The sequence below is a fragment of the Panulirus ornatus genome, chromosome 10 (genome assembly GCF_036320965.1).
Source record: "Panulirus ornatus isolate Po-2019 chromosome 10, ASM3632096v1, whole genome shotgun sequence".
In the NCBI taxonomy this organism is placed as follows: Eukaryota; Metazoa; Arthropoda; class Malacostraca; order Decapoda; family Palinuridae; genus Panulirus; species Panulirus ornatus.
In genome coordinates, this window is record NC_092233.1 from 5,303,263 (window position 1) to 5,319,801 (window position 16,539).

The 16,539-nt window shown below is 44.0% G+C and overlaps 1 protein-coding gene and 1 long non-coding RNA gene across 4 annotated transcripts in view; one reads left to right on the top strand and one right to left on the bottom strand.

The window, feature by feature from the left end:
- The window catches only part of LOC139750746 (sodium-dependent nutrient amino acid transporter 1-like), a 37,484-nt gene that overhangs the window by 7,856 nt on the left and 13,089 nt on the right, over window positions 1–16,539 (bottom strand). Inside the window, exons 1-3 of one of the 3 annotated variants that reach the window (XM_071665452.1) lie at window positions 3,100–3,247; window positions 645–728; window positions 157–418 (exon numbers count right to left, since the gene is read on the bottom strand). In XM_071665452.1, coding sequence (XP_071521553.1) covers window positions 157–418; window positions 645–728; window positions 3,100–3,153 — 400 coding nt within the window. In that variant the 5' untranslated portion in view covers window positions 3,154–3,247. Of the gene's footprint in view, window positions 1–156; window positions 419–644; window positions 729–3,099; window positions 3,248–10,913; window positions 11,467–13,384; window positions 13,620–14,689; window positions 15,203–16,539 lie in introns of those variants that run through there. The other 2 variants (XM_071665451.1, XM_071665453.1) reach the window with 2 other exon arrangements.
- LOC139750748 (uncharacterized) overlaps window positions 6,713–16,539 on the top strand; it is an 84,020-nt gene continuing 74,193 nt past the window's right edge. Inside the window, exons 1-2 of the long non-coding RNA XR_011713210.1 lie at window positions 6,713–7,327; window positions 9,010–9,191. This is a non-coding gene — a long non-coding RNA (uncharacterized lncRNA). The remainder of the gene's footprint in view (window positions 7,328–9,009; window positions 9,192–16,539) is intronic.

Here is a 16,539-nt window from a genome sequence, read left to right on the forward strand (position 1 = left end):
TACTTGTTTGTAACAAAGGACAACAACCATTTGTAATCTAGTCGCAAGGGAAGTCAAGAACACTCAAGAATGTTCACTGAAAAGTGAACTTTATTCATGACTTTATTCATCACAAAGTGTTGAGCTTCAAGGAACACGGAACATGGCTAGTCTCACCTCGGAACGCGGGCGACAACTCCCACATCCTGACGTTGCCGGAGGAAGCAAACTGGCCCAGGCAGAACTCCAGGTAGTAGAGCGGCTTGCCGATGAAGATGAGGACCAGGATGTAGGGGATCAGGAACGCCCCGCCCCCGTTCTCTAAGGCCACGAACGGGAACCTCCACACGTTCCCCACCCCGACGGCCATGGCGATGCAGGAGAGCAGGAACTCCCTCGGGTTGGCCCACTGTTCCCTCACCGGCTGCTCTGCTGCCTCCTGAGGTATGATAAAAGGGTCAGCCAAGGAGGTGCTGCCTCCAAGCTGATTATGACATTCCTTTGCAAAGAACAAGGTTTTATTTGTTGTCTACATCTTACATTTTGTAATTTTGGGTTTTGTAAACCCAACGTAGAATGATCTTTGAATATAGATATGTAAATGTTGTAGTATGAAAACAGAAGCCGTTCGCTAAGACCTTCCTGTAGTAGATAAAGTGACTCACGTGGGTGGTGAGGGAGGGTCGCGGGTGCTCATCCTTGGGCACCCCGCCAACTGGCTCATCCTCGAAGGCTTGGTTGACCGCACCCTGCAACACACACTGTCATTATATACTTCTGCTGGGAAGAAGACGGAAGAACAACATATATTTAGACACAATACCTAATTCTAGAGCTAACATACGTTTCTACGTACAGAGGAGTTATCGATCAAGTTATAAATCATACAAATATGAAAATGTACAATTATGATCAAGGTAGGAGAATGATTAAACTTGCGACGGCGTTAGACTTACATGCCTGATGCTTACTGATAATTTCCGACTCTATGTACATTTGATACCTGTCTTACCTTTAATGACTGCGTGTATGTCATGGGTTTACTGATTATGTTTCCCACTCATGTGACACGAGCGGAGGAGGTGTGAGGAAACCAAACATCCCTCACCTCTCTTGTAAGTGGAGAAGTTAACACGTGGAGAATGGAGAAACCTAGACAGCGTTTGAATTCACACCTCAGTTGATTGTTGATAATTATCAGAGGTACATTTTCTGCTCGTCTGACCTGTCGTGAATACGTGTATATGAATCTCCCTGAATATTCATCACTCTCGTATCACTGTTGTGAGTGGGGATGATAACACTTGGTAACTCAGGCATGTTCACGACCTTAGGCTGGCGGCTCGTGTCTTTGCAATGCTGGCCCAGTGTTTTATTTCCCGAAGAAAGAATGCCAGGAAGGGTTGAGTGAGAGGCTGATGTGCCTGCGCATCAAATCTTTCTCAAGACGTTACTGTGTGGTGATCCGCCTCGAGTTTTTCCAAGAAAGGAACTTGGTTGAGGAAAGTTTCTCTCCCCACCTCTCTCTCTCTCTCTCTCTCTCTCTCTCTCTCTCTCTCTCTCTCTCTCTCTCTCTCTCTCTCTCTCTCTCTCTGTGGCGGGGTAGCGACAAGAATGGATAAAGGCAAGCAAGTATGAATGTGTACATGTTTATATATGTATATGTCTGCGTATGTGTGTGTATATGTATGTATATCTTCATATGTATATATGCATATGTAGGCGCTTATGCATATACGTGTATATGAGTGGATGGACCATTCTTCGTCTGTTTCCTGGAGCTACTTCGCTGACGCGGGAAACAGCGATTATATGTATATTGGAAAGGATTGCCATTGAGCGTGAGATCAAGTACATTCCTATGAGTCCACGAGGAAATGAAACACGAAAAGTTCCCAAGTGCAATTTCGTGTAATAATGACATCATCAGGGGAGACACAAGAAAGAAATATAACAGTCAGTTGATATACGACAAAGAGGCGTGGCTAGGACGCCATATGGTAAACAAGTGACCACCCGTCGAGAAAGTATGAGACTTTTCCTACAAAGTAAACGTCAGTATGAAGCGTATGTCGCTGAAAAATAATAATAAAAAAAGAAACTAAAGGGTTTTACAGTTATATCAGAAACAAGATTCATAACCCAGTTGATTGGTTCATTTATTACGGAAAACGGGGACTTGGTTCAACAGCGAAGCAAAACGTCAAGCTACAGAATGAATTCTGTGAACTGTTAAAGGCAAATGAGAATAAGGACTTGCGTGTAATAATCTCTGGTAACCTAAGAACAAGTAAGCAGTGCACAGAACCAGTGAAAAGAGCTGATGATTGGTACGTTCTACCTCCATCCTTTACATTAAAGGGTGTACGATCAGCCCATAGGCCCATTAAAACAGACAACTCTGAAATAACAGCTTCTGTTAACAGAGCGATTTGGGCTAGAGACAGATTCCCTTAATCTGGCTAACATCTCCTGACAGCTGACGGCCGTAATGATATACCTATTTTAACTTATAAAAGAGAAGGTTAATAGATGATCTAATGCAAGCATTGAAGATTATATAATGCTTTGATGATATTGATCCTTCAAGTTCCTAATGACTTGATTCGTCTGATTTCACTGGTAATAATGGATACAAACTGGTGGGCAAACATTTTACCTCCAATGAGGTGAAGTACGTTTTCTTCTTTAGGATTGTTAACATGATGAACGATTTGCCAATCAGGGTGGTTGAAAGCAGTACTGTAGATACGTTTAAGAACATCGCATCACTTCCGCAACTTACCATATTTGTGCTCCATTAGTTACGCTGGCAATTTGCAGGTTGTTCTTTGTGCTCCGTTAGTCGCAATTTATTCTGTTTGAAATGATCTCAATGCCTTCTAACTCTGCCACACTAATCTGTGAATTTCTGATGTCTTCCAGTATGTCAAGGAGTCTCAAGAGGACCCGATGGTCTACTGCTCTATGAATTCCCTTGTGTGTCTTTCTTCAAATCCTGCGTTCGTAGCGTCGTAGTGCACCGCGGATCGTCAGTAAGATAGCTCCATGCGAATGCGTCAGTCGTCTCGTGTGCACATAACCATCGCCAGAAAAAAATCAAGATCAAAAGTTCTTTACCTTATTTTCCAAGGCTGATGCAAAGGGTTGTACGGAGTCTGGTAGGTTCCTCATACTTGTTCGCTCAACAGTTACAGATCACTTGCAGTGCCTCATTAGTGGTTGTCGCCCACTAATGTGAACGCCAGTACGGCGGCCCCTCACCACGAAGACTGACATTGTGGAGAGTACACCACGTCGTCAGCCGTATAGTGAGTTGCTAGGTACTGTTTTTCTTTTTCTTTTGTTATACAACTCGACACCGTGGAGCCTCACCCTACCCATGATTCAGGTTTTGTTTACGACGGTCAGCGGCTGGGGTGCCATTGGCCGCGGAGAGGAACGTCCATTGTTCTGTCGCAGGACGTGAGGACGGTAGGTCCAGAGGAGTTGGCGACAATGGAGGGCGGGAAGCTCTTCCTGAGGAGACAGACGACGCTTCTTCATGGACGAACAGGGTCACACACACACACACACACACACACGCCAGCAAATGACTACACGTTACTGTCAGTGTGTGGAAACCACCCCAAGTGACTAGAAACCAACTCTAGTGATGAGAAACCACACCCATGTAGAGAGGACAGAAGACTTCTCAATTTCCTGGAGCAAGAGGAGCCGCCCAACCTCCTCACTGTCATCTGATCTCGATAGACAGGAAGTGTCTCCTGCCCATGCCGAGACCTGTCGGTGAACCGGACGTGTTACTCAACGACTCTACAATCTACCACGTTCAACCTTGGCAGTGTCTTCGAACGTGCAGGTCATCAACGACAAGTGGCTGTGTGATGGTGAGTGATAGCGTACATGAAGGTGAGCGATAGTGAACGTGATGATGAGTGTCACACTCGGGACTATGCCTCCCCAGGGGATCATCCAGTGTGATGGAGGGGGGGAAGGGTAGATGAGAACTACACTCAACAGATTCTAAAAACAAGTTCCTTATCCTAAAAGAAATACAGATAAAAAGTATAACACTTAAGATATAACTCACTAACACTCAGTCGAGTGTGTCCATCGGCACAGTGTAACTTGGTGTGGTCGGTTGTTGAAAGCTGACGTCTGAATTGACACACTGATGCACGTCCGTCCGTCTCTAAGAAGACGTCGACCTTTTTACCTACCACGTATCCTTCTTAGATTTCTGGTGATGTTCACGTCTCCTCTGACGAGATGGATTCATAGGAAATAGCAGAAAGACGTACTGTAATGTGTACTGTGTGTTCATAATTACAGATAATACCAGAATGACAATGTGTATTGATGTTCATAACACAACGAACAATACCAGAACGAATACACTAATGTGTATTAATGTTCAGAACACAACAAACAATAATTGATTTACTTCTTTAGTTTCCCTTTGAGCAAGAAATACTTGTTACTGATTGCTAGCTAGAAGGGACGAATATAGGTACATGATCTATCTAAAATATGTATATATGTGTGTGTGTGTGTGTGTGTGTGTGTGTGTGTGTGTGTGTGTGTGTTTGCATACCTCTTAGTAAACCCCCAGGCGTAACCTTGAGGGTACGCGTAACCAAGGTTGAAAAACCCTTTTCTAGAGGACGCTATATAACCAGGGGCTTACTATATATTCGCTGCGCCATACTGACCTCCAACGCTGTCGACCGTCTTGGGTTCCCACACACAAGACCTCCAACTGGTCTGTGGGGACTTTTCCCTGTCTCCACACTGTCGTGGTGCCGTCTATGAGGGACGACGCCGCCTCCTCCTCCTCCGGCACTGACGTCCTCAGATGACACCATGGGTCCATACCAGGTCACCTGTTGGCCGGTGCACCTGACGTCTCAGCCAAAGCAGCTGCTCGCAAATAATCACAAGCTCTTCTCGTCTCCACTCACGGGGTATGTTTGCGTCTTCGACCTTCTGGCGCGGCCGAAATTGAAGTCCTTAAAAGCACACGCTGCTCAGCTACTCATTTCCTCCACTCGGTGACTTTAAGAAGATTATGACGTGGTGGTTTATCTCTGGATCAGATTCCAAGAACTGAAATTGTGTCAGGCATACTGGTATACTTCATGCAATACAAGTATACCATGTGCTGCAGTATGCTAGTATGTCGTGTTCTTCAAGTATACTAATGTACCAGATACTTTAAACATATCAATATACCAATTGCTACAAGCATACCGATATAGCACGCATTGCAAGAATACTGATATGTCAAGTATACCATTATACCACCTTCTATAAGTATATGGCCACACCAGGTGCTGTAAGCATACTGATATAGTGCAAGCATACTAACATACCACTGTCATCACTTTTCTCTCCTGCAAGAACCACTAGTGGCGAAAGTCTGTCGTTCTTCCCTAGGGCTTTGCGCCACAAGGACCTCAACTTCACATTCGCAAGCAGGCAGGCAGCCCACAGGCTCAGGGCTAGGTTGTTCAGTGGTTTAGCCATAATGAATAAACATCTCTGCCCTCGTCACACAGCTGATAGACAGACAGACACACCAGCTCAGGCACATACATGGTAGTGGCGACTGACTCCAACACTCTCTGGTCATCTGGTGTGGCTGTACAGGGTCGTAACATCACAAAGCTATTCCGAGACTTCAACTTACTTACTGTCAAGCAGAGAGAGAGAGAGAGAGAGAGAGAGAGAGAGAGAGAGAGAGAGAGAGAGAGAGAGAGAGAGAGAGAGAGAGAATAATGACATCACAAAGTCCTGTCGAAGCTTGGAGAAAATATACACTACGAGGTCGATTTTGGGACTCGACGCGCGCCATCGACTGTCCAAGTTCTCGTTGGCAGGAGACGACTATCTACCTCGGGATGTGTCCTGGAGGTCGGGGTGTGTGTGTGTGTCCTCGACACAGGCGACGAGGTATATGGCTTGGAGGTGGTGGTCGTGTTGTGTGGGATCACTGACCCCATGTGATGGGTAGTGACCTGGAATAATTCGTAGGAGACGAATGAACACGGAGGGAAGACCAATACTTTAAGTACTTAGCAGGTTGTGATGAAAGGTTGTGAGAGATATAAGAAACTGAACGTGTGGGAGACTTAATAACAAAAGAACAGATGTTGCCTATTTTCCTGAGTGCTTGAAAGATCGTGTAACGTTGTTGAAGACGAACTGGTGAAGCAAATTATCTCTACTTTCTGGAAAGAGATTCTGAGTGAGTCATGTGGAGGTGTGGTGTCCTCGAAGCTGCTTGGTCGTAGGATGAACGAAATAAGTCGGGTTTAGTGAAGTGCGGATAGATCAGAGGTTCCCGCATATGTGGTATGTCTGGGGTGAGTAGGACGGAGGAGGAGTGAGGCACGGGCGAATATGGCCCGTGGCTGTGGCAGTGAATGGATCGTGGTAGGGAAGCTACCTATTGAGACAAAATCTTGGCTCACTCTACCTTTCGATGGCCAAACAGATTGAATTCTGTGAACTCTTGTATAGACATTTGAATTTGTGGGGCGGGTACGAGTTTGCGGTGATGACGCAACCGGACTCCAGATAAACCTAGAATAATAGGGTAAGGTTAGAGCTATGGACAAAGTGATGGTTGAGAGAGTATAGCTGGAGAATTATAGATTTCAGAGAGAGTATAGCACTAGTTTGGGACTCTAAGATAGCAAAGTTAGGTAAAAGTTATAGATTAATTGATGGTTCCGTGAATATAGTAAAAGAGTTATGGAAACCACAGGAAACAGGACAAAGTCATTCTAAAGCAGGTATGAGCTGCACCTTGACGTCAAACACGACTATCTGTGACAGATTAACGTTTCCAGGAGGAGAGTTAGACCGTGAGGGTGGAGTATAACGTGCCTCAAGTGTTATAGAACAAGAGGATTAATATGGAACTAGCGGGAAGAGTGCATCAAGATAGACAATTAAGATAAATATGTAGAAGGCGTCTTGAAAACTGGGAGGATTAAGTTATGGTGGAGCGACGGAACATTACAGCTTGGCGGAGGTACGAGAATATGATTATTCAGTCCAGTTTTTTTATTATTATATATATCTAGCCCAACTAGGTACATTCTTACTGGAAACAGCTAATTTGAGGGTACTAGTTTTGTGGGATAAAGTAAGGTTTCGTTCGGCAGATGTTAAGGTTAATTAGGTCGAAAGGAAAATGACATGGTACTCAGACTTTTGAGTGTAAACAAACCCACCAAGTTTTGGAGCAGACACGTCTTTCCTTTGTGTGAGTGAGTGCGTGGCATGCTGAGGCCCGATTCACCATCACTTAACTTGGAGTTACTCCTCCTGCTGACTAGTAAGTAAGAGTTATAAATGAATCATTAGGTAATCAGGAGAGGTCCGTGGCCGTAAAACCCAGCATACCAGCCAGCCAAGAGGGAATCGAAGGACAATAGCTCAATGATGCCATATGGAATGATTTATGTCGTATTTTTCTGGTATACACCTGCCTATGGCTGGAGGACATACAGTTGTATAGATGTACGAGCTAAAACAACTATCTTTGTAGGTGAGAGTCTATATGCTTTGAAGTTTTACTCGTAGCTGAAGATATCTCGGGAGGGCTTGTAGGCCCGTGCTCACATAACGCCATTCAGTACCATCACAGGCGTGTGTTGCCTTATGGGAATAGCTTGTTATATATGTGATTACTGTCTCACAGTACAGGGAGAGTTGTTGACACTCGTGATATATGGCTTATATCGTGATGCAGCATGTATGGGCTATGGTTGCAGTGAATGATTCGTTCTGGCGTTTTAATGCCAGTAAATATTCGAATCACGAAACCGAGTTCGTTGATTGTGAGCCTGGTTCACGAGACGCTTCATGCCGGTTATGAACCGTATCAGAGCCAGCTTGTGACAATTTCATGTTTTTCATACCATTCGTCATGCAAATTCGTCCGGCCATCATTGATCACTTGTCTTATGTTCACTTCTACACTGATGGCTCCAAGACGGACGAATGTGTGGGTGCAAGTGTACGGTCGACGTAGTGTTCCCTCATGATGCCGCTCTCCGAACCATACATCTGTATTTTGCGCTGAATTGTTTGCTATGGATCGAACCATAGACTATATGATTAATTCAGATCACAGTAAAGCACTAGGCTCTGAATATACAGAGTCCTGTGAATTATAGGGCAATATTATTAATAAACTAAATTCATGTGAGAAAGATATCATCTTGATCTGGGTGCCTGGCTGGTCATTGCAATATATACGGCAATGAGCAGGCAGACAGCTTGGCTAAGTCGACCTCAGAACTCGAGGAGATCGTTCTGATCCCTCGGGAGCTGGGGGGCCTGCCTTTCCGTGGCAGAGTCAGTGGACCGGCCTGACAGTCTGTAGAAAATGTAATCAAGAAGTGTTGGACTTGCCGAGAATCCTGGTAACGGCAGTCGGTCCACAGTCAACTCAGCTTATCCACTTCTAGGCGTTGGTCGATAAAGTGGGCACCTGGCTTAGGCTAGGGGTTGACGTGCTGTCAGTGGATTGAATCAAGGCATGTGAAGCGTCTGGGGTAAACCATGGAAAGCTGTGTAGGTATGTATATTTGCGTGTGTGGACGTATGTATATACATGTGTATGGGGGGGGGTTGGGCCATTTCTTTCGTCTGTTTCCTTGCGCTACCTCGCAAACGCGGGAGACAGCGACAAAGTATAAATATATATATATATATATATATATATATATATATATATATATATATATATATATATATATATATATCGTTAATGGGATGACCTTGATTAGGGCCTCAGCTGCCCATGCCGTCTCAGTCAACATTTAAAAAAGTTCATAGTTATTATTGTTGATTTTCCCTAACAGTAGAATTATATCATGAAATGTTGTAGTTTCAGTGAAGTATGGAGAGAAGGATCTCATGCTTGGAGGTATATTTCTGGAATTCACATTATAATTTTGTGCAATCTTCGTGATTCTTCTTTGTGATTTTTCCATTATTTTTATTTGTCAGGTCTGTCTTGTGGTGCAGAGGAGGGACTGTATGTCGCGAAGCAGTGGGAACAAGTATAGGTGGGCCAGTAGCGTGCCGTACCTTGCATTACGATGATTACAAACAGGAAAGACCCATAGGACATCTGGAAGGCGTCTGCGGGCGCCCGAGAGAGAGAGAGAGGACAGCGATTGTGATCAGAGGTTAGTTTTTTTTTGTATAAATTTTCTTTAGATATGTTTTGATAACCATCCATTTTGTTGCTGACGTAGCTGAGGTATGTTCGTTCGGAGAGTTAGCTTTAGTGTTTCCTCTTCTGGTACCAGCGCGATATTATATTGGACTGAGGAAGCACTAGTGTTGCGACACGTACCCCTGGACTAGTGTTTAGCAGCTACCGTCATCCTTTCAGAATAACATTGTAGAGGTGTGTGTGTGTGTGTGTGTGTGTGTGTGTATAATAGAATACTAGGGGTATTTAGCCATGGTGCGGGTCGTAGCCTTGGTCACGTAACTATGGAACTCGGCCAAGTGCTCCCTGGCGCTCGTAACAAACTCTCGGTCAAGATCCAAAGACCTGCGAGTGTCACTTTTGTAAAACTAGGCTACTGGTTAAGACTACGCTACTGGCTCATTTCCTTTGGCTTCTCTCGTTCACTTCCTGGTCAGGAAGGTGCTTGATAGGAATACTGTTGATGTGGGATATGGGAAAGAAACTTGTGAGTTGTGGTCTGTTAAGGTCGTAGTGTACATCTGCTGTGACTTTTGTATATGTCATGATGGTGTTGCTTCTGTGGTCCATGAATCCGTGTAGGGGTGCCATCTCGTCCAGGGATCTTCCTTGCTTTAAGTTTGCGTTAAACCTACGACAAAAAAATATTTTTCTGTTGATGGAAACTTAACTCTTGTAGTCACTGCGAACGCGTTAGTTCAAGAGCGTGCCACAAGGAGAGCAATGGTGAGGTTATTATAACCTACAGTGTTCACGTGCCTCACGCAAGGACGGCGAATGGATGTGTTTATAACCTAGTATTGAGATTATTGGCATGTCATAACGATTACCTTTGTATTACGTTGGCTGAGGAAGGAAGGAAGGATAACCCTAGTGTGGGTTCGGTTGAGCATGATAATTACCTTTACACGTTGGACAAGGGAGACTAAATCTTAAAGGTCGATGGGATGGTAGGTTTTCGTCAGGATAAGAAATTACTTTACAATGGGACTTAGAGGTTGATGACATGATTACCATAGGTTGTGGTTGGCTGGGCGATGTAATTTTCTTTCTCGTTATTTTGTGTAAGATTTATGATTCAGATGATAACTCGTGCTGATGAAGAGGTGAATAATCTCTATGATAACATGTGGCTATTAACAACAATCAGCAGATCCTCCGATTTAGGGGCTATTAAGGAATAGAATCACGGCCATGAAGCTTTTAAAATATCAGCTGCTTCTGCCACACGCAAAGTCATTGAATCTTGTCTTGATGGCTAATACTAAGAACTTTAACTTGTCCCCAGGCAATTTTAAAGCCCATCCTATCATTAACCAAATCATTATGAGAGAATTGACAAAATACGAAAACATAAAAAAAGCTGTTCAAGATACACCCAGTTACCCAGGTCAACCCCCGCCACGTGACCCACCTTAATCACTCTCCCTTACAACAGTTACTGCCAGACAAAGCGGACAGTGGTTGGTCTGTTGGGATTGGTGCTGGACGGCGGGACTCATGTGTGATGTTGGGATCTATTGGCACCTGATGAGGTGAATTGTCTCCACGAAACATGTCGTGCCACATATATAGACAAATTACATGTTGAATAAGATTTGTATGAACTCGTACTGAAGTGCGATTTCACCTTAATACTGTCATCACGCACTAGGCTAGGAGGAACAGCTAGGTTGACTGACTTGAATTCATGTACAGTGATTCCTATATTGGTATTCATATTTGTAGAAAATGTATTCATATGTATAAGGTTCTTGTAATTATTGAACATAGGTTACCTTGTACACAGTCTTCCTCGCGTGTACTAAAAGCGTGGTATTACAGACAACGCAGAAGTTTTTCATTGAAAAGGACAAGTCTTGTGACGGAGAGGCGAGGCATTCTCTCGCTGGAAGCTGGAGTGACACAGTCTCACTAAGCAGAGCCTCTGGCTCAAACTGGAACGTTATCCAGACCAGTCCTGGATCATCTTGGAGTCTTCATGTTACTAGAGACTCGCAGGACAAGTCGACAGTCATCATCAAGTGACTTGAGTCAACCGATATGTTGCTGGTTTAATTTCAAGATGAACTGCTGATATTCCTGCCGGAGAGTGGGGTCTCTGGGGCACCACTCTGGGGTTGGTCTGAAGGTGTTTCTTACGGCCTCCCAGAGTGTGGGGGCGTCGGCGTATCTCCGCTTCACCTCCAGCAGGAAGATTAAGGGCACCAGCAGCACCGCCAGCGCTGCCAGACTTATCCCAACACCTGAGACATGAGAACACGACATCGAATAATGAAACTAGGCAGTCAATTGTGTATTTAATTTTATAACTGTGACCAAACCTTGAACTCTGTAACGGTTTCTTTATATATTGAATTATTCAGATCTTGATAGCTTATTGAAATACATCTTTATATTCTGAATTTTTTCTTATAGCTTGAATGGTTACCAACAGACCAGTGCTTGTTTTTATAAGGCTTCAATGCAGGCAGTTAAAGTATAGCTGACATATTCCTGGTGTCTGCGTTCTTGTTGCAATAGAAAACAATAGAACTGACAGTTGATGGCATGAAAACAGTTGCAAATGGAAAGAACAAAATTAAATTCTTTACCGCGGTCCAGTTATCTGGAAGAAACATAAGAATGGCAAAAGAAGAGCCTAACCAAACATGGATGTGTGTAAGGGATGGGAAGGTGTTGTGGATTAACTGTTTACATATGCAGAAATGTACGGGATGCGGAAGGTAGGATGTAGGGTTGTGAGAAAGAGTAGTAAATGGAGGGACTAGGGACCTGACTTGCTTGTGTGAGAGAAAAGAATTATGTAGGAAATGAATGAGTTTAATCGGGTGATTAAAGCGGCAGGTGGTCAAGAAAGTATAGGGACTGAAAGAGAGGGCAAACTGCAGATGGGATGAGGACGTAGGCCAAGTTAAGGGAGAATGATAAAATGTCTTGGAAGGAGATGAATGGTGGTGAGTGATCAAGAGAACAAATGGGAGCATCAGTAAGGGTAGCAGATGGGGAGGTAACAACAGGCAAAGATACTGAAAAGAGGATCGAGCGAGTATTCTGAAGGGCTGTTGAATGTGTTAGAAGATAGGATGGCAGGTTTGGGATATATGGAACATGGAGGTGTACGGCAGATAGGATGGCAGGTTTGGGGTATATGGAACGTGGAGGTGCACGGCAGAGGCTTTAGGGAAAACAGAAGTGGTGTAAGCTTTGCGGAAGGTGAATTGTGACAGTGGTTGGAGTGGATGAGACTGCAGGTGAATTTTTCAAGAGTGGGTGACAGCACTGATGACTGGCTGCTCAGGATTGTCGTTGTATTATGTCTTAGGATGAGATGCGTGAAGACTGGTGGAATATCTGTGTGGGGCCATAATATAAAGGCAAAGGGGGACAAAAGAAGAGGTTCAAATTTCAGATATACAAGTTTGTTGAGTATACCTGGTAAGTTGTATGGGAGGATGGCGATTGAGAGGGAAGTAGCATGCACAGGCTGGGAGGGAAAGATGCTGCTTCAAGAGTGGTAGGGGTCGTGTGGACCAAGTGTTTGCTTCCAAGAATCTGTAGGAGAAGTGCTTAGATCAAGAGGATTGGAATGTGACACATACGGATCTGGAAGGATGGAGGGAAAGATGCTTTGGATTGTCTGGCCCTGGACAGGGTGCGAGTCAAGGGCGGAATAGAACATTTTCGAGCCATGTGGTGTACAGGGAGCTGTGTGATGTCACTGGGCTGAACCAGGTTCATATGAAGCGGTCAGGGGAAACCACGGAAACGCTTGTTGCTCTTGGCCGTGGTTCTATGCATTGTACAGTCTCCCAGAAAAAAAAAAAAAACAGCCCCCTCCCCGGACCTGAAGTTTCTAATAGTCTGTAACTGGGTGACCGAGAATAACACATGGCCGCCAACCTGATGCAGGTTACAACTGCGTCAGGGTGGCGGCCAAGATGAGTCTTAACCTCAGTCGGTCAGTTGTTGATCATTAAAAGCTTCAAGCTTGTGAGTGGGAGGGATGACGATACTTTTCTGGGAGACTGTACATGACAGATAAAGAGTGGATGTGAGAAAATAAGACCGTATTTCAGTTCCTGGCGCTGCCTTGCTAACACGGGAAACTACGAGGAAGAAAGAACGAAAAAAAGAAAAGAATAGCTTTTTGACTGATCTTACCTGTAGCTACGGTGCCAAATACGTATGAGCCGTAGGTGAGAGGTTTGGCCTCCAGCTGACTGTAGACAAACACAACACTCAGGAACAAAGGGTTGACGACGCCCCAGCAGATCTTCCAGTAAAGACCTGTCTTCCTCCTCAACATGAACTCGATGTCGGCTATAAATTTCCTGATGCCGTACACCCACATGATGGCTACCACTTCAAACACCATCAACAGGATGATGGACACTCCCTGTATAGGATAAAGGTCGCTGTTATATCTCGATCGCAGAACACCATCAACAGGATGATGGACACTCCCTATATAGGATAAAGGTCGCTGTCATATCTCGATCGTAGAGCCTACTGGAAGGTCGGTGGTGGAGTTTATAGCATATTTCTGAGAGTTTGTATAAGGCATTGTTATAAACTCCACAAAGGTCGTGATTATTCGGGTAAATCATTCAAGCGTAAGAATTATTATCATAAATTTCTTAAATCTTGAAGATATTACCATCAGTAATTTTTGATTGATAAATATTATCATTTATCCAAGGAAGACAAAAGTTTTAGCAACTATTTTAAAGTTAATTATTGTAAATCTCTTGAACGCCAAAAGCCATATACCGTGTCCGTGATTGGTAAGCAGGACTTCACAAAAACGTTTAGTAACTAGTCTGTGAAAGGTCAGATGTGGCGTCGTATTTTTGGAGACCAGGAATATGTCACGAGTCCCCGAAGATGAGAAATATCGTATCGAAGTTACTTGAAGGTCAGAAATGACCATACATACTTGGAAAATCAGAAGTATTGCAATAAGCCTCTGGAAGTAAAGAAATGCTCTGATATAATTACGTGAAAATAAGACATTCGAAAATTGAAGGTCAGATATATCTTGTTTATTTGCCTTAAAGATCCAAGAATACCACTTCCTTTACTTGGAGGGTCAAGAAGAGTCCCAAGTCTGCAAGGTTAAACAATGAGGTATGATGTTACGTTCATGGACGGGGAAAAAATGGAATTATGAACCAAGGGTTGCGACAGTATATCTGTAAAGGAAATGTCACCATACTGACTTAAGCAGTGATGAAATGTGGGTCTTACTGTTTAGTTATATATTGAGATACCAGAAGAGAAATTACACGTATTGTCATGAAATAAAAGTCTAAATGTAAGAGAGATACAGTACATCAGACAAGACATTAGAACTTGGTCCATTCCTACTTGTGTAGGAATGTAGGGATTTTAGTGCTATGAGTTATCCCATTAGACCAATCATCAAAGGATCAATAAACACAACGGTAATACGCTTGGTTGACTCACCCCACCGTAGTGGTTGACGAGGGTGAGGACGTGCTGGCCTTGTGGGGTCGCATAGATATTGCCCACCAGGAACCCCACCACACACACGCCCAGCGTCACCTTCCACGTCCGTAAGTGAGGGAACTGGTCCATGATGATGGTTATGGTCACACTGTTATATGGTGTGGCGCTGCCCAGACCCAGGGTGAACATCATCAAGAAGAACAGGACGGAAAACACTTGAGGAACGTACTGGAACCTGGCTAAGACGTCAGGGTAGCTGATGAATGCCAGGGAGGTGCCACTACCCTTGATCACCTGCGACACCTCAACACCCAGCAGCTCTGCCAGGTGACCCAGGATGGAGAAGGTGGTGAAGCCAGCCAGGAGTGAGGTGAAGGTGTCAGCGAAGGAGATGATGGTAGCGTCGCGGTACACATCATGGCGGAAAGTATTGTAGGATGCCATCGTGACAACGACCCCAAATCCAAGGCTCAAACTGAAGAAGGATTGGTCCACCGCTGCGTACCACACCTTGTAATCCCACGAGAAAATAGAAGTAACATTAGTTTTCGTATATAGTATTAGTTGCATTACACTTTAGTACAAATCATCCCAATATCAGAACATATATTAATTCTTTATTTCTGATTATCCTAGCACTAGTTTCTGTGAGAGTCCTGGTGTTACCCAGGACCAGTGTAAAGGCTCCTAGAGCTAAGGCTGCGCTTCTTTCTGTTGCGGGGGAATGTAGATTTTGGGAGTGAGTTCTTTGGCGAAACTGTACTAAAACACAACCTTAACTAAGGATAATTTCCACTTGGGGCGTAACCTCGAGCAGACGATGTCTGGTAACATCTCACCGCTTATATATATATATATATATATATATATATATATATATATATATATATATATATATATATATATAACCGATTTTCATTTAAAGCATTTCTGCCTATTTACAATCCAAATACTTGGATATCTTTCACCACTCTGGCTAGACAACAAATTCCCAAACGTCTGGAAACTTGTCACATTAATACTTGGTCTAAAACCCTCTGGACTACCAAACTCCACTTATTGCCCTCCATAACGTTTAACACAATGGGTGCCTGATGAAAATGTGCGGTGGAGATTGAGTGTGTTTGAGAACATTATGTGGTGTGATGAGGGTTCATACAATAAGAAATGATAGGTAAGAGGGAGGTGAGGTAATTAGAAATGTATTGTTGAGAGAGCTGAAGGGGTTGTGTTGAATACGCTTGGATATATGGAGAAAGTGAGTGAGGAGAGATTGACAGAGGGTATATGTGTCAGAAGTGAAGGGGACAAGGACGAGACCGAAATGGAAAGGAGTGAAAAAGGGTCGTGAGTGCTCGAGGTATGAACATGCAGGAGTGTGTAAAGCGTGCACGGAATAGTGAATTGGAAGGTTGTAGTATATAAGGACGACATGCTATCAGCATGACTATACCCGAACATATGAAGTGGTGTGGGGAAAGCACTGAAAGTTCTTTGGGGCCTGGTTGTGGATTTCTTGTTTTGGTTTTGTTGCATCACACATGACAGCTAGACAGTGGATGAGTGAACGAGGCTATTCTTTCGTATCTTCCTGGCGTTGTGTCAGGGTTATTAGACTCCGCCTGTTTGAGGTTACATCGCGAGTAAGACTCCTTTGTTGAGATTGTACCATCGTCAGCTGACAATACTACATTCTCTTCAAAGAATTCGTTTCAAAGGAGATCATTTTGTCCCTGCTGCCGAGTGTAATGCAGTTTTTCGGAGATGCATAAGCTTCTGGAAAAGACGTCTTCGCTTCACGTACGTCAGCATCTCAAACATTTCATAACCATTATGTCATCTACCAC